The sequence below is a fragment of the Phytophthora cinnamomi genome (assembly GCF_018691715.1).
Source record: "Phytophthora cinnamomi strain GKB4 chromosome Unknown Contig37, whole genome shotgun sequence".
In the NCBI taxonomy this organism is placed as follows: domain Eukaryota; phylum Oomycota; class Peronosporomycetes; order Peronosporales; family Peronosporaceae; genus Phytophthora; species Phytophthora cinnamomi.
Window position 1 is genome coordinate 1,251,475 of NW_027150970.1, and position 24,198 is coordinate 1,275,672.

General features: G+C 55.8%; 1 protein-coding gene across 1 annotated transcript in view; it reads left to right on the forward strand.

The window, feature by feature from the left end:
• Positions 1–792: 792 nt before the first annotated feature.
• Positions 793–24,198, forward strand: part of IUM83_11927 (L-aminoadipate-semialdehyde dehydrogenase-phosphopantetheinyl transferase-like) — a gene marked incomplete at both ends in the record, with an annotated part of 38,147 nt that continues 14,741 nt past the window's right edge. The window contains one exon of the mRNA XM_067936519.1: positions 793–1,194. Within this exon, the coding sequence (XP_067792175.1) occupies positions 793–1,194 (402 nt within the window). The remainder of the gene's footprint in view (positions 1,195–24,198) is intronic.

Consider the following 24,198-nt stretch of genomic DNA (forward strand, 5'->3'; position numbering starts at 1 on the left):
TTGCCTCCTCGGAAGCATCCGGCTTGGAGTCCCCGCGATCCTGATGGAAGCGAGGACGAGGGTTCCGAAGACAGCCAGGGGTCTTCCGAGTCGGACGGCGAGACAAAGTCGGCGAGAGACAGTCTTGCTGCAACTTCCCTCCATTCGCCGACGAGACTCGCTGAGTCTCCGTGATTCTGATGCTGTGTCCGTTCCTCGCTCGCTCGGAGATGCCCTTGCTCAGGTACCCGAGACGGGTTCTAAAGCTTCCGCAGTCCAGGCGCCAAGTTCAGTGCCTCCTCCGCTTCAGTCTGTTCGTGTTAGGAAGACCAAGGCTGCGTCGTCAACCAAACCTTCGAAGGTTCCAGCCCGGTCGACGAGATCATCGAAGAAAATCTCGGCGAGCCATCCCACGGCCGCTTCTAAGAGGAAATCTGGAGCTAAAGCTGCCAAGCCCAATGTGTCCAACCCCAAACACAAGGCCCGAGTCAAGCAGGAGGATGGTTCCCCTCCTCCTCATACTGATGTAAATGTTTTAGTGGCTCGCGCTGCGCAGTCGATTCGGTTGGAATCTCGCGAATAGGGGCCGATGAAGCGTCTCCGAAGTCTGCCGTTCTTCAACAAGGCTTCCCGCCGGTGTTGGGACAAAATCTTGGCCACGTGCGTCCCTAAGGTGGTCTATGAGAAGGCTGACGATGGTGAACGAGTGCGGCCAACGCCGTGTTCAATCGCTGGGTTGGTGGCTTTCACTAATTTCGACAGCTCCAAGCATCCTTGGCGTGTGGCATTTCACCACACCGTCTCCCCAATAGCATGATCTTCGTCGACGATAACGTGCTGGATGGGTTTCCTCCTGTGGAGAACGGCAAGCGGTCGACGAAGCCCAGATCGCCTTTGGAGTCGCTCAGTCTCGGCCTATGCCGATCGCGTCGTATCGCTCGCTGGGACTTGTTTTTGGCGCTCTGGGAGCGAATGCATTGGATTGTTGAGTCCAGTGTTAACATCTGGCTCGCCGAGACATACTTGGCTTCGAAAAACCCTGACAAGATCGACGAGAAGTTCACGGAATTATGGTTGAAGTTGAAGCGGTATCTCCACGATCGCAAACAGCGTTCGGATCTTCTACGCTTGGCGATGAAAGAGCTCGGTGATACTATTGTGGAGGCCGTGAACCACAAGATCGATGACCAGCCGGTTCCTTTACCGGATACAGAGGTATGCTTTGATCCTGCAATCCCATTCTGCCCTCTCGTGAGCCTTCCATGGTTACCGAAGTCGGCCAACTGGGTCGCCGAGCTAGCCAAGATTGACAGCCACGACCCTTGGCGGAACTGGTGGCTCAATACACCCGGGCGGCACCCATATAACACCATTTTTTGCCACGATCATCCCGACTTTCTACTATTCCTCCCGGCGGGCATGGATTCGGACGCCGTCGGCAGACTGGTCGAAGATGAGCCGTTGGTCGATGAGCACGAGCCACCAGTTCTGCATTCGGCGACTGAAGTTCCACCAAATCGCCCGGGCCAAACCTCGTTCGTTCCACTGAACGTCGTTCACTCCGCTTAATTTCTCGTTCTTCGCCGAGCTGTGCGGTTCGTCAAGCTTCAAGTAATATTATGATGCAGTCGTCTTTGGAAGTTCCTTTCTTTTCGCAGTGTTGTCCTCTTTTCCGCACAGCGCCCAGTCCATATCAATCAAATTCAATTCAATTTATGCAGTAGTTGGTACAGTCGTGATATACTCGACGAAGGCCTGTACCCTCCCTCGCCGAGGTCAATATATAGTACAGTAGCTTAAATGCATAGTTCGGCAGCCTGTACCCATCGTCGATGGATTCCTGGCGCTGTTGCTAACTTTCATCGGCAACTTGAACCATTTGGAAGCGGTTCTCGCGCTTGCGCTGGAGGAGGTAGTCAAACAATAGTCCTCCGCACGATAAATTTGATACTTGTTTCCAAGTCGGTTCGTCGTAGCCTCGCCACTTAACGTAGAATTCGCGCTGGGTGCGCTCTGTAGTGGGCCTACTTTGGCTCACTACTTTAGCTTACACGCCGCGCTACGTGTATGAGGAAGCGTAGGAGTTTATTAATAATTTGAATTAAGTATACTTGAGTCCACAAGTATAATATAAATCAAATAAAACACCAAGTAGCTAGTTTAGGGTAAAATGAGAACTGTATTGTTTGTAAATTGATCTTCCTCTAAAATCTGCTAAAAACTGTTTATCACCTATGAAAGGGTTGACAGCGGCTGGCTGTCAGAGCCCCGCTAATATGCATGACTCTGATTGGTAGAAATATGCTGCTTTCTACCAATAGGATCTTTGGGTATGTGTGGACCACTCACTGTGGTGGTCCACTTCAATGTATCCATTGGTGTGTCTTACACCAAGGTGAGGAAGCATCCAAAACTTTTAACAGATAACCTATCTGTTAAATTCACAAGTGGCTTGCAGCCACTTGTGCGTGTAACCCCGTTACACCATCCCCCCCTTAAGGTTAGACGCGCGGGGTCTCCGCACGTCAATCTTCGGAATTGACCATTCGTCAATTCTCCGCGTTTGGAGAAGAAATCCGCGCTCATTCAACGATGAGCGCGCCTCAGAAGAAGTCCGCAAAGTCGGTGGGGAGTCATCTCTCCATCGACAACTACTTTGAACGCCAGAAGGCGGAGTACGGTGACGTCGTCGACTTCGACGACGACGATGAAGACATGGAGGGCGAGGAGGACTCGCCCTCAAAGCGTAAAGACTCAGTGTCGAGCGAATCGCTCGACCCTCACGCCAAGAACGTTCGCCCGCGTGAAGGGGACGAATCGGACGCTTCGAATTCGAAGCGTTCGAGTACTGAGAGCGATACCCCACTCGCTTCTGCTGGGGCTCTCAGTACTCCGCCCGCTGCTGCTGCAGCGCGTGATGTCAAAGCTCAAGGCTCTCCGCGCGCTGCGCCTGCAGCACGCGATCCATGGATGCCGTCCGCGTCCGAGATCGCGGACCGGTATGGGAACTCAGTACCTCCGAATGAGGTGCCGCTGTACGTATGCAGCGCCATCAAAGATGACGCTGTGGCTGCCGAGCTGCACTTTGATGCGGAAACGCATCAAAGGCGCGATTACTACATCGGACTCTTTCATGAGCTCCGATGGTTTCAAAGCAAGAAGACCTCTTCTCGCAGCAAAGTGCCCGAGTGGCAGGCACTTTGTCAAAGTTGGAACACCTTTGTCGAAAACTTCAACAAGAGGCCGAGTGCTTACCGTGATCGGATTAAGCAAGCGCGTGATCGCTTCGAGCCATACTCGAAGCGTGGAAAGCTGGAGCAACTTCATGTTGCTGCTGAGGAGGCAAATGTGCCGTGCGCTGTGCCCGAGGGCTTTCAGTGCACGAAGTGCTTTCCAGGCGCGGTCCGCTTGAGCGACCGCGACCTGAACGGGTACACGTCGTTCCGTGTGCCCAAGAGTCTCAAAGAGCTCCGTGCTAAGTTCTTAGCACGTGCGGGTTCGGGCGCTAGCGATGATCGCAGCGCTCGCACTACTTCCGCTGCGCCAGCGCGTACTGCTCCTCGTACGCCCTCACCATTTCCGGAACGTCCTCCAGCAAGACGTTCCGCGGCTCCCATGTATCTTGATGGGGAGGAAATCCTCTCCAACGAATACGAAAACGAGCCCCTTGAGGGTTCGTTTTCGGGATACTATGGTCAACAATCCGCTCAACAATCCAGCGGGTTGAGCCGCGGGCGTCACGGATCGGCGGTGGCGGGGGTGGGAACACGCCCCGGGTTGATCAGTACGCGCCTCTCCACGACCGGGTGACCGCCGTGGAGCGTTTGCAGGGCGCTGAGATCGCCGCCCTGAAGCAGGCGCTGGCGAACCAGAAGGCCCAAGTCGCGGCGGTCTCACAGACAATTACGGCTTGTCTTTTGGTGATGAAATTGATTGCGTCCGAGCTGAAGTCATTCAGCTCGCTCTCCGCTAGAGGCCCGGCCTCTGCGTGGTTCTTTGCGGTGTCTGCGCCCTGCGCAGACCCGTGGTCTTTGTCCTTGTTGTTGGGGGAGTCTGCGCCCTGCGCAGACTCATGTGGTTTGTCCATTGTTGCAGCTGACACTGTGCAAGTGTCAGCGGTTTTCTGCGGCTGCTGTATTGCAGTCGTAGATCCTCCCCCACTTAAAGTGGGAGCCATCACTCCGAGTAAACTCGGTAGGCGTGGATGCCGCATGGCATTCACGTAGAACGGTGTATGCCCGGTCGAGGCATGCACTGAGTTGTTGATGGCAAACTCTGCCATCGATAAGCATTCGCTCCAGTATTAGAACGAGTGAGCGTAGCTCTTCAACATATCGACGTGCACGCGATTCACGCGCTCGGTTTGACCGTCCGTCTGCGGATGATCCGCAGTCGACATGGAAAGCTGGCTCCCAAGAAGTGTAAACACTTCTTGCCACAGGTGCGCTGTGAAGCGTGGGTCTCTGTCCGACACGATGTCGGACGGCATGCCATGGTGTTTGAACACCATGTCGACGAGCAGACGGGCCGTCTGCTTCGCGGTCACCTCTGCTGGTACCGCAGCAAGATGTACCATCTTGCTGAAGCGGTCGATGAAGACCACAACACCGGTATTCCCTCCGCTGTCCGGGGGAAGACCAAAGATGAAGTCCAATGACATGGACTTCCAACACTCCGACGGAGTCGGTAGTGATTGTAATGGAGCCTGCGCAAACGGCGCAGGCTTTACGCGTTGGCATACCTCGCAAGCACGGATGTACTTGCGCGCCCACTTGTACTGGTGGTGCCAGTAGAAGTCACGCGTGAGAAGGACGTATGTCTTCTCACGTCCGAGATGTCCCGCAGACGGGGCATCGTGATACTCGCACATGATCCTGAGTCGCAGGTCATGGTCATTTGGCACGACAACGCGGTCCGCGTTGTCGTCGACTGCATTATAAAGAAGCAGTCCGTCGTGCACCCGATATCGGTGTGCACGCGCACGAAGGTGCTTGGGCAACTTCTGACGAGCCTTGTCAGAAGGTGCTGTGCCATAGGCCAGCAAGAGCTTCGCGTCCGCGTCGTACGCGTACGCGGCCTTCACGTCGCCCAACAGAGACGACGTGGGTGTGCTCGTTCGCATGGCGTCAATGGCATTGACGTCAGCAGCTTCTGCGTAGTCCGGCCGACGTGATAACGCGTCGGCCACCTCATTCAATCTTCCGGGTTTGTATTCGACCCGGAAGTTATACTCCGCAAAGAATGAGAGCCATCTCGCCATTCTTTGTGATATGTGTGGCGACTTCACTGCGGTGCGCAGTGAAGCATGGTCGGTATAGACCACAAATGGTCTACTTCCAAGTAGATACACTCGGAACTTTGCGAGTGCATATTTCATGGCAAGGAGTTCCTTGTCATGTACCGGATAATTACGCTCGGCTGCTTTCAGCTGACGCGACTGGTAATAGACGACACGATCACGGCCCTCGTGATCGTGCTGCATCAACGCACATCCGATCGCGAAGTCGGATGCGTCACACACGACGTGGAATGGACGATCTTGGTCAGCCACTGCCAAGATCGGTGCCTCAGTCAAGCCCCGCTTGACTGCATCGAATGCCTTTTGGCAATCGGTTGTCCAATTCCACACAGCTTCCTTCTTAAGAAGCTGTGACAGCGGGCGGATCTTGCCCGCGTAATCCTCCACGTACTTGCACAAGTACGTGGCGAAGCCAAGGAACTGAGGCAGTGGGAACTGCCTCAGTTCCTTGACACTTGAAGGCGTTGGCCATTCATTAATCACTCTGACCTTTCCGGGTCAGGGCGAACACCATTTTTCCCTACGAGACACCCGAGGACGGGTATCTCGCTCGCCCCGAAGATACACTTCTTCAGGTTCGCGTAGAGCTTACGCTTTCGCATAAGCTCAAGTAGCTTTCGGAGAGCACCCTGTGCATCTCTATGTCGGTCTTCCCGTCCATAGCGCGGCTGTGGATGAACACATCATCGAAGTAGCTCGGTGCGAAGTCGCGCACCGAGCGCAACAAGTGCGTCACGCACCTGGTGAAAGTCGCAGGGACATTCTTAAGCCCCTGTGGTATTACTAGCCACTCCCAGAGCATGCCGCTTAGCGTACTCACTGCTGTGAGAGGGAGATATCGCTCTCACGCATTAGGATCTGATAAAATCCATCTCGCAAGTCGAGAGCACTGTAAACGGCGCTCCCGGCCATCGAATCGATGACGACATCTTCTCGTGGCATCGGCTTCTGCGCCGGTACCGTCGCATCGTTCAGCTTGTTGTAGGCATGAACGAGACGTCATCCGCCCTGTGGCGTTTTGACACAGAACGTCGGAGCACTGTGCGGGGACTTCGATTCCCGCACTTGTCCTGCTTTGCGACGACTTTCAAAGAAGTCGTCGATCGCTTTCACTTGTTCTCGCGGCAGTGGCCACTGCCGCGTGACACAGTACTTCGTGCCAGGCACGAGATCAATCTCGTGCTGAATGCCCTTATCCTGCGGAAGCTCCGCAGGAATTTCTTCCGGGAGTACATCTTTGTACTCCCTCAACAGTTCGTAATAGGGACTCGACTTCAGCGAGTCCCAACCTTGTTCCTCGAAGCGCTCTCGCTTCGTCTTCGCACTGAGAGTGTTTTCACTCTCTGTGGTACTTCCCATGAAGAGCTGCCTCAGCTCTTCGCTCTCGCTCGCCGTTCTTTCGCTGTCCGAAAGAACGCAGACTTGCTCGATGCGTCCATCGTGCAAGTCGCGCGTGAAGCGCTTCCAGCTCATGGCTGGAAGCGAAGTCAACTCCGACGCCGTCGTCGGAGGACTAGCGAGTTCCATGTCACGATACTGGAATCCAGTATCGGTGCGCGTCAAGACGCTTAGCGTCTTGACATTCGGCGTCACCGCCGCAGTCTGCCCAGCAGACTGCTCTTGTTGCGTCTCGGTCCCGGACCGAGACTTGCGCAGCGTTCTCCGCATGCACCGTCTTTTTGTTGTGCGGAGCCGGGCTCCGCACAGTTGTTCTTCTGGTCCAGGCCCGGCCGTGGACAGTTGTTCGCCGGCGGACCCTGTCCGCGGGCGCGCGGTATCAAGCCCGGCTTGACCGCATGTTCCTTCGTGCAGCCCGGCTGCACGGTAATGTGCCTTTTCGCCGGCAGTCCCTGTCTGCGGGCGCGCGATATCAAGCCCGGCTTGATCGCATGGCGCTTCGTCGTGCAGCCCGGCTGCACGACAGCATGCAAATTGCGTCAGTGTGGTACGTTTGCAACCGTCCGCACTGTTTGCGGCGTCAACTCCCGGAGTTGACACGCCTTCGTCACCTCGACGCCATTCATTGGCGGAGCCCCTCATGACCGGGAGCCGACGCATCGTCGTCGACCTGACCTCTTCGGGTCAGGGACTGTCCCATGCGTACTTGAACGCGAGTGTTGGTTCCCGGAACCGACACATCCTCATCTTCCGACGTCGGCAGCACCGCCGACGTGGATCCCACTTGTGCGCGCCCTCGCGCACTTCTTGGGCGCTCCGGGACAGCGGCATTATGCGCTGTCTCGACTGGTGAGCCGCGCGCACCTGCTGGTGCGTGCGCTGCGGTAACAGGGCCATCGCTCTCTCTTCCGCAGTCGCGACCGAAGCGCACGAGCGTGCGCTTCTTCTAGTCAATTACCGAATCATGCCGTGCAAGCCACGGCATGCCCATTACTACGTCGAATTTATCGTCCATCTCCAGGACGATAAAGTGTTCGACAAACACCCGTTGTTTGTACTAGAAGCGCACGTTCACGACGCGCTTCTTGGTCTTCACGATGGCACCTGTTGCCAGTCGTACCTCCAGAAGACTTCGAGGTACATTTACCTCCTCGAAGTCAAATCTCAGCAGGCTCCGTAGTCGAACAAAGTTGTTCGACGCGCCTGAATCTACCAATGCTCGAAGAGAGTCACTCGCTCTCTTCGAGTAAACCTTCAGGATGACTAGGTTCGGCCTGTCATCTTGTTTCTTGCAGTGAGAGCTGGTCTCACTGGCGTCTGCAGTCCTCAGTGTCGCGTGCCCGATGTCGGCACGCGTGACTGCATTACCAGTAGGGCGCCCCGCACCTACTGGATGTTCGCGTCTTTTTGTTGGTCCGCGGCGATGCCTAGCATCGCCACGACGGCCACCATTGTAGTGCACGGGAGCCGTGCACTCTCTGGCAAAGTGACCGCTCCTTCCGCAACGGAAGCATCGCACGTTACCTCCCTGCTGTTGGTAACCAGCAGTTGTTGTGTTCGAGAGGTCCATTGGTTCTGGACCTCTTGTCCTCGCTACCGGGCGCGGTTGCGACCTCGGCACGTTCGCATGCAGTTTAGCCTGCCGCAGGCTAAACTCTTCTTGCATTGCGAGAGTAATCGCAGCTTCGAGAGTACTCGGGTACTCTCGGAAGAGATAGGTCTTCACAGGCCCATCTCTCAGTCCCTTCATCAATGTGACGACTTTAGTCGCCTCGCCTGTCGGGTTGGTCACGATGTTCGAGACCAAGTACCGTGCACGCTGCGCGTAAGCATGGACGTCATACTTACCCTGCTGAAGGTCGAGGAACTCCGCCCTCGACCGGAACTCATTTTGCGGGGCTCAAACGCTTGCCTGAGCTCCTCTTTGAATATCTCGTACGTGCTAAAGCACGTAGGATCTGAGAGTCGGCGTCCATACGCCCAACTCCTCGCGCGTCCGCCAAGGCAGGACATGGCGAACGCAACCTTCGACAGCGGGTCGACGATGCGTCGAGCCGCTATGGCTGTGTCGAGTTCGACAAGCCATCGGATGAGAGGTTCGCCCTCTCTTCCCACGTAATTGCTTACGCCCAGTTTCAACGACTGAGTGCGCGGTGCCATCTCTGACGGCACCGTCGCTGAGGAAACAGCATCACGCTGTTCCTTCATGATGACCCCAAAGCAACACCGTGTTGCTCTGACGGCGATAGCGTATGCAGCATCGTAGCTATCACCGCTTCCACAATGACTGCTGACAGTCGTTGGAGGACCTCCCACTCTGGGTCTGACAGGTGGGGGCAGTCAGCGCGTGCAACACGCGTTGCAGGCGTATTGGAGCTCTCCATGGGCACCTCCGTACTCATGGGGTTCTCGGCTCCGCGTTCGTACACCCTGTACGAACGTCACGTAGTCGGTCGTTGGACGGACTACAAAGTGCTACCAGGTGTAGTGGGTCTACTTTGGCTCACTACTTTAGCTTACACGCCGCGCTACGTGTATGAGGAAGCGTAGGAGTTTATTAATAATTTGAATTAATTATACTTGAGTCCACAAGTATAATATAAATCAAATAAAACACCAAGTAGCTAGTTTAGGGTAAAATGAGAACTGTATTGTTTGTAAATTGATCTTCCTCCTAAATCTGCTAAAACTGTTTATCACCTATGAAAGGGGTTGGCAGCGGCTGGCTGTCAGAGCCCCGCTAATATGCACGTCTCTGATTGGTAGAAATATGCTGCTTTCTACCAATAGGATCTTTGGGTATGTGTGGACCACTCACTGTGGTGGCCCACTTCAATGTATCCATTGGTGTATCTTACACCAAGGTGAGGAAGCATCCAAAACTTTTAACAGATAACCTATCTGTTAAATTCACAAGTGGCTTGTAGCCACTTGTGCGTGTAACCCCGTTACACGCTCTGTGCCTGTCGAAAGTGGCCACCGGTCGTCAAGAATGGCTTCGACAATGTACTTATCGTCTCCGGTTCCTGGTTCCCAGCTGTCTTCAGGCAACAGTTCTTCATCGAAGTCGAACCTTTCATCTTCGTCGAGTCCTTTGATAAGTTCTGCGGTTGGTCGATGATCATCCTCGCGTACAGCCTTCAGTCTGGACACGTGCACCACCGGGTAGAATCGGTAGCCCGCTTTGTTTGGCAGCTCGAGCTCGTATGCGAACTCTTCTACCTTGCGCTTGATGCGGAAAGGTCCATGCCATCGGTGAGCGAGCTTTTTTACCAGGCCGGGTTTCACTCGTTCCATAAACAATCACTCTCGGCTCCCCGGTTGGAACAGTGGTCGATGAGTGGGTTCGCTCGCCGGTTTACTTCGCTCGCCCAGTGGTACCGCTAGTCGTTCCGTCCTGCTCAGAGCCTCACTGTGTTCCTTCGCTCACCGAGCATTCTCCGTTGCTTGGTAGTGCTTCACCATAGATAGTGCGATTTCGTGCGGTCGGTTAGCTTCGCGTCTCCAAGCCGCTGCGTCGCTCTTGTCACAGTCGCCGAGTCTCAGCGAGCTTGTCATTGCCTTCAACGTTGATTGCCGTGGACGAGGTAGAATCGCGTCTCTTTCCTTGTTGTATCCATCGAATTATTAATCGCGTACACCATTTTCTCAGCAATCTCGTCCCAGTCTTGCTGGAGTGGATCTTCTACGTACACATTTACGGCTTGGGTCACCGATTTTACTAAGCGTTCTTGTTGTCCGTTTGCTTGAGGTCGGTAGCTGAGCGTCGCCCGCGACATCGACTGAATTAGCTCGAGGAATTCGTTTGAAGGTTTCATTCATGAACCTCGGATCGCGATCATGTCGGATCGTCGAGGGAGCACCAAAACGACGAAATACGCATTCCTCGAACACGTCCCCGACGTCTTGTGACTTGGTGCGGCTCGTAGCCTTGGCGATTACGTATCCAGTGAAAGCGAACATTGGAATAGCAGCAGCGATAGGTTACCTCGTCGAGGCTTCGCCAATGGTGTCACAAAATCCATTGACAACAGCTGAAACGGGCGGTCGGCGAGTATATTGCCCGGTGAGTAGCCCCTTAGGTGCGGTTTGCCTTTGCTGGTGCTGCAATCTGCACAGGCACGGATAAAGCCCAATCCAATAGTAATCTTTCTTGACCCGGTGAAACGTGCGCGCGATTCCTTGGTAGCCTCCCTCGATCGAGTCGTGGCAGCTCTGCAGGACCTCGGCTATCATAGTCATCGGTACCACCAACCTTAGCTGAGTTTCTGTGGCGCCAGTCTCGTCTAGCTTGCGTCCCTTTCCCACATAGTGCAGCACATCCTCTACGTCCAGGACAAACCGGTCGGCGAGTTTGCTTGCATTGGTCACTTGTGTGAAGCTGAGGGTCGCCATGTCACCACGGAGGTAGGTTTTCAAGTCTGCCCACCGCTTCTCTTCATCCTGGGCAACTCTGACTCGTCGGATACGCTCTGACTGTACTGTCACCGGGTCCGGCAATCGACTGACGTCTTCGGCTGTCGCCGGAATCGGTCCTGCAGAGTCTGTCTTCGTGTGGAGCTTTCCGGGTGCTTTGCTCGCCGAACCTGGCGATGTGTTGGATGCTTTTACACTGTTTCGCTTCGTTGACCTCTTGCTTCGGGGAATAGTTCGTTGATTGTTCGCGCCTACAGGCTTCACCTGCCGGCTGTGACTCCTTGTTACAGCGGTAACTTGCGGTGCTTCATTGACTTCGTGCTCTGTTGGTTGCCTGCTGTCCGTCGCTCTTTGGGCGTTCAGGTTTGCTTCGGTAGCTGTTTCCTCGTCGACGTACAGCACCTCCAAGATCGTGTTGAGTGCTTTGAGCTCGGTCTTCCTTGCGTCGCTGAGCACCACCTTGGTGACTTGGCTCTCCAGTGCGTCAGTGGCCAACGAATTGGCCGAGGCGTTGTACGTTCTGATTGCGTGTAGATACGCACTGAGTTGAGTTTTGCCGTGAGTTTCTTATGTTGTACCAATTTCATCTGCAGCGTTTCTTTCCGGCACTCGATCACCCCCATGGATTGCTGGATTGCAAGTCGTGAATCGCCGACTATTATTAAATCTGTCACCCCATTTTCTATCGCCGCCTTGACCCCGTTGTTCATGCCAGTATATTCGGCGATATTGACTGTCGTCGGTGGCAGATGTGCACTCGCAGCGATCACGATGTCCCATGCCAGTAGTCGCCACAGAATCCAGGAGCAACTCCCATGTCCGCCGCGCTTCTCTGTTATCGCTGATCCATCAAAGGATAGTACGTAACCTTCGTAATCGCATGACACGCTCGCATAGAGAAGGTGCGGAGCCATTCGTACACTCGCTGATCCTATCGAGGGCGGAGCGAGAGGTGCCACTGCCTCATCGAGCGCCACGAACGGTGTCATGGGCGATTCCAATAGCTTGGCGAACTAAATGTCTCCTTCCCGGACCCGCTTGACTTTCAGATGCCACTGCGATAGGAAGACGGCGAATTGCACCGACCTGCCAAACAATGATTGGACTGGAATACCCATTCCAGGGTCGAGAAGTGCGGGTCATCCGCAGCCGGACCTCCTAATTCTTGGTCGAGTTCTGGCAACCTGGCGACTGTCACGTATCCAGGCTCAGCGACAATTCCCACACAATCGAGGATTGTACCCTGAACGAGATCTGGTCGTGCGCTCAACGCTCGCATTCCCCCACCCTGCGAACAGCTGTGCGGCTCGATCATCGTCGAGTGGAAGCCGTGGGTCTTCACATGCGTTTTTTTGTTGATTCGTCGATCGACTTTCCTTGGATTCTTCAGGCTGCTGGGGGGTCCAGAGCTCATCGCCGAATCTCGTGGTGGTATGGGGAAAGCTTAATCTCGGTGCTTCGTCTGACATTTCGCTCTCTGTTCGATTCGGCGAGACTTCATCGATCACCCCTTGTTCTCGAGCGTCTCTATATGCTAGGTCATCGATCTTCTTCCACTGTTCTTCGCAGGTGAGTCCGCGTGGAGCGTCGTCAGGTCGCCTGTGAGTACCTCCCGACGACGCATATTCCTTCATTTCTACTGCTGGGGGTTGTCTTGCCAGCCATTCCTCGTAGAGATGGAGTTCTTGTTCCAGCAGGAGGTTGGTTTTCGACGCTCAGTAGGCGATAATCTGCCGCTCGCGATGTTTCTTGGTGTGGAGTTGCACGTATCCATCGTCGAGCGGCAGATCTCCACGCGGTATCCACCATACAAACGTCAGGTGAGTTGGACACCAGACTTGGCGTTCGGTAACATTCGTCAACCTGACTCTAGCAGGCCGACCAGACTTGCCCAGCACAATAGTTGGGACCAACTCCTTGGTTCGCCGAGTCCAGAACTCATGGGTGGCCTCGTTTGGCGGGTTGCGTTGCAACTTGAACTCGACGGTTTCGCCCGAGGCTACCTCCATTGGTTTCGATGGACGCCCGGGTACATGCTGTCCTGAAGACCACGGCACGCTCATTCGTCCATACCTTGTCTTTAGCGATACCTTGGATGTCAATTCGCTTGTCTGCATTCACTCTCCGTCTCAGCTGCAATCTTTTCACAAACGATTCGCTGTCCGCGCTCACATTCGCGCCCGTGTCCAGCAATATCTTCGTCCTCCTGTCGTTTACTGCTCCCATCACAAGTGCTCGCATCCGCGAGCGTTTATCAAACCGCGTCCTTGACCACCACCCCTGGCGTTCACGTTGAAACAGTGTTACCACCCGGTCCCGCGGTGTCCTCGTCTCGCGCACCGTCGCACTTGTGATAATTCCCGTGTATTCGTCGACCTCCTGACTTGGTTCCAGTAAGGTTAATTCGTCGACCGTGCTAAGTCTCCTGTCATTGTCACGTTCAGTCTCCGTCGCATCATTATTTCCCTGCCTTTCGCTTCGCCGAACAGCGGCGAACACGAAGTTCACTTCAATCGCCGGCTCCGCCAACTGTGGCAGCCCGTCAGGGTCCAACCCAGTTATAGTTGGCGGGCGCGCTCGTTTAAATTGCTGGAAAATATGCCTTGAAGCTCAGACGGAAGGGAGTCCTTGCCGTGCTTCGATTTCAGGAATTTGACCGCCTCCTCGTAGAGATTGTGGTGCTCGCATTTACCATTCGGGTGTACTTGCGTGCGAAACTTGAACCGCCGGAAGCACCGTTGCGCTGAGTGACGCAGATCGCCGCAGGCCGCGCACGGTCCATACTCAGGGCGTCCACGCCTGTCCTGGTTGCTCCACTTAACTCGGCGAGCGTCATACCGACGCCCTTCGCCCACTGCCGTATCCGTGCGATTAGGACATTGATTCGCCGACTACGCCCGGTCTCAGCCACGTCGACATAGTCAGTGTCGGATTGATAGTCGGAATTGGGTGAGCGATCTGAGTGATCGCTCACGTCCGAGTAGTCGTCGGTGGTGGCTCGGCTGTGTGATGTAATTGACATACGATCTTGCCAGGCGTCGTAAAGCTCGTCGACGAATGCTGCGGCCACGGTGTCTTGCCCGGCATTGCGGTCATCACGGCGGTTTCGGCTGTCACCCCGGCGATCGTCCCTTTCGCTTCGACGATCGTCACGCCTTCCGGAGTCATTTCGTCGACTTCCTTGACGCTCGGGTTTACGCGCGCCGCTGCCTCGGTGGTCATAGTGCCGTTAATGACCGCTTCCACCTTAGCGATATTGTCGAATCGCTGGGGAATCAGTTGTCGAACTAGCCCTTCGTCTTCACACGTGTCGAGGCAGCGCTTGACGTGCCTCGCGTCGATAGGTCCGCCCGTCTCGTACATTATTTTCGCCGCGCGGGCGTAGCCATTTAGGCGCAAAGGGTAGTCACAGATGTGTTCGTCCTCATCCCGCTTGGCGGTGTAGTATCGGTCTTCAGCTGTGTGATCGTACTGCGAACAATAGTAAGGCATAAACGCCTCGCACAGCAAAGACCACCTGCTGCGCGTCTTCTTCGGGAGCTGACGGACCCAATTGCTGGCGCCGCCCTCCATGCACAGTTGGAATGGCTCACACCAGCGGTTCTGCGAGGTGTTCGTTCCCTCCATTTCATAGATGAACTTCTTGAGCCACCGCAAGTGACCGCTCACTGCGGTTGCGGGTCCCGGAGAACTTCGACAGCTTGCTGAGCGAGATATGGTGCGTCAGCTTAATTCGCTGAGTTCAGTCTTCATCCTCTCGCTGGTATGATCTTCTGACTTGCGCTACCAGGTCCTCGCACGGGTCCGCATATTCGGGCTCGTCATCGAAATCGTTGTCGTCATCGTCTCCAATGGAACCCGCTGGTGCAATTCGTCACCTCCCGCGATCCTTTTTTAGCGTGACCATGTGCGCGTCCATAAAGTATGGCGAGTCGGTGGTCATGCTGAAGACGTTTCGCTTCGTGTCGGGGGTTCGCAGAAGAGGATCCATCGACGATTTCTTTAGCGTCGTCGGCAGTGGGATCGTACTTGGATCGACATCGCCGAGTTTCCGCACCATCGTCGTTCCATGTACGCCGAACGCATACTTCAGTTTCCGCCTCCACTTGGTGAGCTCCGAACTAACTTCGCTGAGGTCCCACACAGCCAGTGCGACCTTGGACGGCACTGCAGCGCACTCAAATCCCAATCGCCTCCAGCAACCGCTTCGTTTGCTCGCCGAGCTGGGTCAGGGTGGCACTGTCGATTGGCGCGGCCAACTCCTTCTCGAGCGTCACCCATTTGGCTCCGCCGACTTCCTTCGGCGCAAACATCATCACCCACGCGCTGGTGGCGGTCATTGATCGACCGATTTGTCCCAGTATCTTGTACGCATTCGTAGTATCTCCGTTCACTGTACGGCCTCTCCCATACTAAAACTAAGTCACTTCGCTGACCGACCCTTTAGCTCGCCGACCTATTTGGCGAAACTACCCGGGTCAGTGTCCCGTGTACAGACATGGACCAGACCGGCTCTGGTCACCGAATTATGTACCTTAACTTGGAATCAGAAATCGCTTCACCACACACGGCACCTCGACTTGGTTTATCCCATCTTGCCGCACGACACGATCAATCTCAACACTTCCACCAGTACACAGAAAGTATATGGGACGTGAAACCTACCAACTTATTGCTGTCATATTCGGCACTAGGCGAGATTTGGCGATTTTGAAGGATCCTCGGGCATTGGAGTTGGGCAGGATCTTCTTCTTCTCAATGACTTGTTTTCAATAACCAAGTCGATTTGTCATAATTGTCCCTACACAATAGACGCCCATTAGCCGTAGCTGGATGGCTAACGCCACTGATGTAATGGGCCCTCCATTTACGTAAGTAGCTAGACATCTATCCGATATTGCATAAGTAGGCATGGTCGGCACACGACTAGCGTGTGCTGACTCGTCATCCTCTGATTGGCTGAAAGGTGGGGAAGCCAGTCCCCATCTCCAGCCAATCAGCTGTCGACCTTTGTTTGAGTGGTTCACATTAGCTCTAAGGGCTCGCGCTCCGGTCTAATAATAAACCAGAGTTGAATTTACATCGGACGTAATACTTGGCTCTCAGTCTTACTGAGAACAAGACGCTTCCTCAACACCTAGGTGTAAGCCAGTGACGGGCATACACCAGACCCGTTACAACTGGTAGCACTTTGTACTCCTTCCCATGACCAAGTTCGAGACGAGTGAGAACCATCCCGCCGGACCTCCTGCCATGACGCTGGAGCATGCAGCCTTCCCCATCTCACGTCTATCGAGTGGCAAGCGGTGCACCGCCTTGGGGCGGTGTTAGGAGAAGTGGTCGTCACGTAGCTGCTGAGCTCAGCGACCCCCGACCAGCATCGCCAAGCCAACCAATAGTTCATGGTCCGCGAGGTCGCCGAAGCAAAGCGGCGAGTATCAACTCTCTCGCAACCCTCACGGAACAACGCCGTGAAGATGGAGACCTCTTCATATTCTCGGACGGGCCCAGATCGTCTTCCTCTGAACCGCTGGTTCAGAGAGATTGATATCGCAATCGCCTCGAGGTTAATCGAGGCACCGTCGGCCAAAGTGAATTTCCTACTATCCCGCCTCTCCGGCAAGGCCAAGGAATGGGCCCTCGGCAAGCTCGTCGTCGACCAACACGCGTTCCCGACTCTGGAGACACTCCAGAGTGACCTTCGTCTCGCATTTGAACCACCACAAGACGAATCACGTGTTCGGACGACGTTCTTCGCCCTCAAGCAAGGCAAGATGTCCATGCGCGACTATGTCCAGAAGACGCGCCATCTCGCTTCTTGCATCGTCATGAAGCCGATCGACATGGCGTCCCAAGTCCATGTCTTCGTATCCGGGATGCGCGAAGGGATGACGCGATAGTGTCTTACGCGGGCCGAACCCGCGACCCTGGAAGAAGCTTTCGCCCTCGCGTTACGCGAGGACTATGTGGTGACATCCTCGTATGCAAGGACAACTCCCACAGAGACTAGTCAGCCGGGTCCTGAAACCATGGAGATCGACGCCGTTGACGCGTAGCAGCGTCAGCAGTGGCCGTCCTCGAGGCGAGGACGAAGCAGCCGAGACGACCGTCCGATGCTTTGCTTCCGGTGCCGGAAGCCTGGACATCGCGCGGTGGTGTGCCGCGCGCCGGCTCTCGTCATTACCTACGTGGAGCATTCCACGTCCGGCGAGGCAACCCCGGCCGCACAACGAAAAAACGGTCGGGACCAGTAGGGGCGTGGTGCCCTACTGGTTGGAACGGAGGTCCGGGTCCACCGGTGGCAGACCGCCCTCCTAGCCCCCCCCCCCGTGCTTCACGCACACTTCAATGCCACCACTGCCAGCGGCGACTCGAGACTGATCATCGTCAGTCTGCTTGTCGCCGGCGCCCGGCGACCTCTCCGCGCGCTCCTGGATTCAGGCGCGACGAACAACTTCTTCCGCGCGTCGTGCCTGTCGGTGCTCCCTGATAGTGTTCGCGTCCGGTATGGTCCGGGCGAAGTGGTAATCAAGCTTGCTGACGGAAAGGCTCGCCGCGTTGCGCGGCGCGAGGTCTCGTTGCCGTACACGTTCGACGGCTTCCACAGCAACGACGATTTTCTCGTAATCGAAATGAATTACGCGTTTGACTGTATCCTGGGCATCCCATGGTTGACCCGGTACCAGCCCCAGATCGACTGGCTGGCTCGTTCAGTCAAGCGTCCCCAAGACTTCGACGTGAGCGAGGTATTTCACACATCTCGTGGTTGCACCAAGAGACTGGCCCCACGTCACAGTCGTGGACGGAGAGTTCACGACGCACATTGTGCACAGAGCGAGCGATGGCCCTCTCTGCACGACCTGCGCAGTGCTGTTGACTGGCGGTGACGAAAACGAACGCGCGCGGGAGGGCGCCCGTGAGAGACAAACAAGCGAGCACCCGCACTTCTCGCGGATGAAGAACGAGGCGGTCGAGCAGCGGCTCCCGCAAGACGATGCCGCGGTTGGTCCGCATTTACCACCGCGCACGACCGGCGCGGTCGAGGACGAGCTCTCGCGCCTAGAGGAGGGTGCATCATCGTCCAGCGGGAGTGACACCTCAGTCTCGAGCAGGGGCTCGAGACGCACAAAGACCTCCCGCAGGTCGCGGCGACGATTGAAGCCTCGCCGGAGTTTCGCTGACCCACGTCCAGGACCGACTGAATCGGTCTGCACAATCGAGTATGCGGACGGCGCTCCCAGCCAGACGCGCGTCATAGAAGTCGCGAGCCCACCTCGCGACGCCAAGTCCATCACCAGCCTCCCAGGCCTCTCCTAGATGAAGTTCCTCGACGACCTGAAGGCCGGGGACATCGAGCAAGTCTGTCTAATCACCGACGCTAACTCGGTGCCTCACGAGATTGACTCTGTTGAGCTCGACGACGCGTCGCCAAGGCCAAAGAGCGCTGAACCAAAGTCAGCGCGCGAGGAGCGCTTCGCCGCGCAGTCTTGGGAAACCCTGAAGGCGTCTGGTAACCCGGTCTACGAGACAGCCCGCGAGTTTGCGGACGTCTTCCCAGACAAGGTCCCTTCGGCTCCGCCAGTGGATCGTGGCGTTGGCCACGAGATAGACCTCGCACCCGGAGCGAAGTATTGCGTGACACGGCAGTGGCCACTGCCGCGCGATCAAGTCAAGGCCATCGACGACTTCTTCGAAGGTCGCCGGCAAGCCGGTCACGTTCGCGAGAGTATCTCCCCACATTCGAGTCCGACCTTCCGTGTGAAGAAGGCCGCGGGTGGTTGGCGCATCGTCCACGCTTTCAACAAGCTCAACGACGCCACCATTCCGGCATAGACCCCGATCCCCTGCAAGGACATGGTACTGGATTCCATGTCGGGCAGTGTCATCTTCAGTGCCATCGACCTGACCGATGGCTTTTATCAGATACTGATGCGCAAGAGCGACATCCCTCTCACGGCCGTCAGTACTCCCAGCGGAATGCTCTGGGAGTGGCTCGTCATGCCCCAAGGTCTGAAGAACGCACCCGCCACGTTCAATAGCATGGTTTCCCATGTGCTTCGCCCACTCCGCGACTTCGCGCCGAGTTACTTCGACGACATCTTCGTCCACAGTAACGCTAAGGATGTACTCAGCGCGCTCGAAGTCCATATCCGGCACTTGAGGCAAGTCTTTCAAGTGATGAGAGAGAACAAACTGTACGCCAACCTCAAGAAGTGTGTATTTTGTGCGCCGGAGATTCCGGTGCTCGGCTGTTACGTGAGTACGAGCTGACCCGGAGAAGGTTTCGTCCATTTTCTCATGGCCTACGCCCACAAGTCCCACTGAGCTCCGCCAGTGGCTGGGTCTTGCGAACTACCTGCACAAATACACGAAAGACTACGCCGGACTGATCCAGCCTCTATCATCCCTGTTGAAGAAAGACGCCACGTGGTCTTGGTGTCCCGAGCACCAAGCCGCATTCGACTCGGTGAAGAAGAGCTTGGCGTCTGCGCCAATACTGATGCTCCCGGACGATTCGAAGACTTTCCACGTTGTGTGCGACGCTAGCGATTTCGCTATCGGGTGCGCGCTCATGCAGTTCGACAATGAAGGTCATGAGCGAGTCGTGAGTTACCAGTCACGACAGATGAAGCTGGCTGAGCGTACCTATCCCGTACACGACAAGGAGCTCCTTGCGATGCGGTATGCCCTGATAAAATTTAGAGTGTACCTGCTGGGTGAACAGGCATTCGCCGTGTACACAGATCATGCATCGCTGCGGACAGCGATGAAATCGCCGCATCTATCCCAGCGTATGGCGCGCTGGTTGCCGTTCTTCGCCGAGTACAACTTCGTCGTGCACTACAAGCCGGGCAAGAACAACATCCTCGCCGACGCGCTGTCTCGGCGACCCGATTACGATCCATCCTCGTGTCGTGTTGGGTCGTCAAGTGATTGACGACGAGGATGAAGGCGATGATCACTGCGCAGTGTGCGCAGCGTCAGGTATCAACCTGACGTCTGTGTCCCCCGAGATGGATTTACGCGATGAGATCGTCGCGGCGTACGCAGACGATGCGGTCTACGCCAACATCTTGGCGTACCTCCGCTCTCCCAGTGACGAGACACTGGGAGCCCTCTCGCGCAATACGCGCAACCAGATCGACCGCTACCATCTTGACAATGATCCATTGCACTACAACATCGATCGTTTCGATGCTCCGCGAGTCGTCGTACCCAACGACGACAGTCTGTGAGCTCGCATCATTCACGAGTTCCACGATAGTCCCATGGGCGCACACTTGGGCCGCGAGAAGACCTTCGCGGCAGTATCCCGCGACTTTTACTGGCCCCGCATGTACAAATGGGTGCGTAAGTGGGTCCGCACTTGCGAGACCTGCCAACGAGTGAAGCCGTCCAAGTCGTCACAAGCGCCCCTGCACCCACTGCCGATCGCAACTGAGGCCTGGCGCTCAGTTTCCATGGCCTTTGTCTTCGGGCTCCCTCCCGATGTCGACGGTCGGAACGGTGTCTTGGTTTTCGTGGATCGATTCAGGAAGATGGTGCATCTCACCCCCGTGAGTGATACGGTCACCGCGGCTGAGACCGCGGCTGAGACCGCGGCGCATTTCGTCGATTGCGTATTTCGCCACCACGGTTTACCGGAGTCGATCATCTCCGATCGTGACCCGCGGTTCACGTCCGCGTTCTGGACCGCCCTCTTCCAGCTTTTGGGGACGAAGCTGTCGATGTCGACGGCGGCCCATCCGGAGACGGATGGCCAGACAGAGCGGGTCAACAGGGTCCTCGACGATGTTCTTCGGAGTTACGCAACTTCTTTCGCGAGTTGGAGCAAGTTCTTACCCCTTGCCGAGTTTCCACTCGACGGGGCTGACCCCGTTCTTCGCGAACAACGCGCGGCACCCGCGCGTCCCAGCTCTCCTCGCCGTGGGCCATCCCACGGTGTCTCGTGCCTCCGCTCTGGGTGGGGATGATCACGGTGGCAATGATGAATATATTGTGACGAGTGGGGCTCACGACCCCGAGTCACTGAACGCGGTCACCCGCTCCAAGGCGAAACAGGCTCTCGCGACGCCGAGCTCCGCGGCGTCTCCTCTCGCAGCATGGACTGCGCGAACCCTGATTGACCCCGGTAATACCGGTACTCAAATCGCGGCCAACTACGTTCCGAAGTCCCCGGCGCGCCAGGTCGATAACGCCGCCGTTTCGGCGTTCGTACAGCGACGCGCGTCAATTGCCCGTTTTGTGCGCGATGCACTTCAAGATGCAGTGGATAAACAAAGAGAACGCGGACAGGCGCGGACGCAAGAATATGCTATCTTCCGGATAGGAGAGCATGTCCTCCTGTCGACCGACGGCATTCGCTCTTCCGCAGTTACCAATCTTGGCGCGAGCAAACGCGCGCCTCGTTTTATTGGACCCTTCAGAGTCGTGAAGGTTAACGGTGAAGCCTACACGTTGGATATTCCTACGTCATTACGATTACACCCGACGTTCTACGTCGGCCGGCTCAAGACGTACCACCCCGCTATTATCCCATCGACACTGGATCCTCCGGCGCCAGCGCCGGAGCGTAAAGCGAACGCCCCTCTCGGCGCGCCGTACACGCCGCCGACTGCCGCGGCTGTGCCCCCGTCCGCGGTGCTCCAAAGACGCGCATCTCCAACTCCCGAGCCCGCGCCAGTATCTCCCGGTTCGACTGGCGCGCCGCTTCAAGCTCCCTCCGTGTCTGCGCGATCTGCGCAGTGGCCTCCTCAGCCTCCACCTGAGCCTCCAGAGCACGATTTGCTGCAGCCTCCACTTCCCCCTGGAACACCCAGGCGTACGACCTATCGCTGCGAACCCCCTCCGCCGATTGTTGTCTCGGCTGGCCAAAAGTGCTGGATCGTGGATCACCTCGTGGCGCACGAGGACCCTCCTCGTGCGACGCCTCGTACCCGCGCTCGTACGAGTAGAACATCCACACGCGGGATTCCCCCCGCGCGGCGCTATCGAGTCCGCTGGCTTGGTTACCCGCCGGACGAGGATACGTGGGAACCATGTTCATCTCTCCTCCGGGATGCCCCGGACGTGGTCCTCGAGTACGAGAGCGAGATCGCGAACGAGAGCGCCGCTGTCACCGACCATGCGGCGACCAAGATCGCGACCGAGAACTCCATCGACGGCGACCCTGCGGCGACCAAGATCGCGAACGACCACGAGCCGACGGGGATGCACCCCGCCGAGAACGAGCGCGGGGGCCTCCGCCGCGATTAGAAGCCACCGAGACCTCATTGAGCGCGCGCCGATATTTGGCGATCCACGACTGCTCCGCTTCACCGAGCGGCCGCTCGGCGACCTCGCTAGTCCAGTCCACCTCGGAGTAATGCTCCGAGCTGCCGCAGACGCCACAACCCTAGCAGACTTGCACGTAACAGACCCGATCCTCATTCCGCGTGTCTGCCGTCGTCCCCGTTGTCATCGCCGTCTCCGCAGGCGTCATCCCCGATCTTTCCGCTGTCTCACTCGCACTTCGCTGCGTCCTGCCCCTCGCAGCGCGAGTCTGGTTGTGCTCCTGCGGTGCGCAGGAGCTGTGGTCCACACGCATCGTGATCACCCAGTTAACGCCGCGCCAACTGACGTCTCAATTTCCAAGAATTTCCCCGCTTGCACTCACGTCTCGTGAGTGCTGCCTTGAGAGGAGGGTGATGTAATGGGCCCTCCATTTACATAAGTAGCTAGACATCTTTCCGATATTGCATAAATAGGTATGGTCGGCACACGACTAGCGTGTGCTGACTCGTCATCCTCTGATTGGCTGAAAGGTGGGGAAGCCAGTCCCCATCTCCAGCCAATCAGCTGTCGACCTTTGTTTGAGTGGTTCACATTAGCTCTAAGGGCTCGCGCTCCGGTCTAATAATAAACCAGAGTTGAATTTACATCGGACGTAATACTTGGCTCTCAGTCTTACTGAGAACAAGACGCTTCCTCAACACCTAGGTGTAAGCCAGTGACGGGCATACACCAGACCCGTTACAACTGAAGTGTAGGAGCGGTCGACCACCACGATCCGCATTCCTTGCTTCTCGACCAAACACTTCCAATAAGTTTCTAACCACGGCTGCGGGGCCTGACTTCATATCTGGCTGATGGGCATCACTTGCGTGATGAATTTTTCCGCAATAGACCTCAAAAGTGTCGATATTCAGCATCAGTAAAGCATCAGTAGTCTGATTAAACTGCATAATACAGCATAACACGTGAAATGACCAAAACAAACTTTCCGAATGCAGTACGCTGTGACAGCACTGTAGAGCATGAAAAGCTTCGTTCCCCACTTGTGCGGCTTGTCTTTCATGTAGACACGCATCTTGGTGAAACTTGAGCTGCTTGGTAGCACCACCTCATCAAATGCGACATGCGAGGGCGCGATATACCCGCGCACAAAAGTTCTTTGAAGCACTTCAACCACTTTGCGAATCTTCCAGGCGCGATCCATGTGTGCGCGAGGATTGCGGTTTGGATTGGAGTGGAGGTTGCGCGAGATCTCCATGAAGCGGTCGCGAGGCAGCACAGACCCAAAGCACCCGCGTGAAATGGCACTCGGGTTATCGGTCAGATAATTTTATTCTACACCGAATTCGTTGCACTTTCGAGACCTCAAGTCTCATATTTTGATCGAGAAATATTAGCATTCCATGAATCTTGAGAAATTGCCCTCAAGTCACCTATGTTGTAAAGTTTCGTGCTATCAAGAAGCAGTCAAGGTCTAGTTCAATTCACTCGTGGACCATGACATGCATTCTCTAATTTTTTTATTTTATTTTCCGCGGATAATGCCGTTTGCGCCCAGGGTGCACTCTAGTTCTCCTCCTTACAGCCGTATTTTTTTTCTCTTTTAGTGGATTATGATATAGTATCTGTTTACACAGATATGGTTTACCTGACACTCCCAGATTAAAACTCAAGTTGCGCACCTTAGTTTACCTACGTTGGACATCGTTACTCCCAAGTTCACCAAATAAAACATCCACAGTCTCAACGATAAAAGTGTTGCTTCCCGTGGCCGCCGAATGTGAGCGTCGTACCACGTATTTTCTATTGGAGTAATGGACCTCACATAGCAA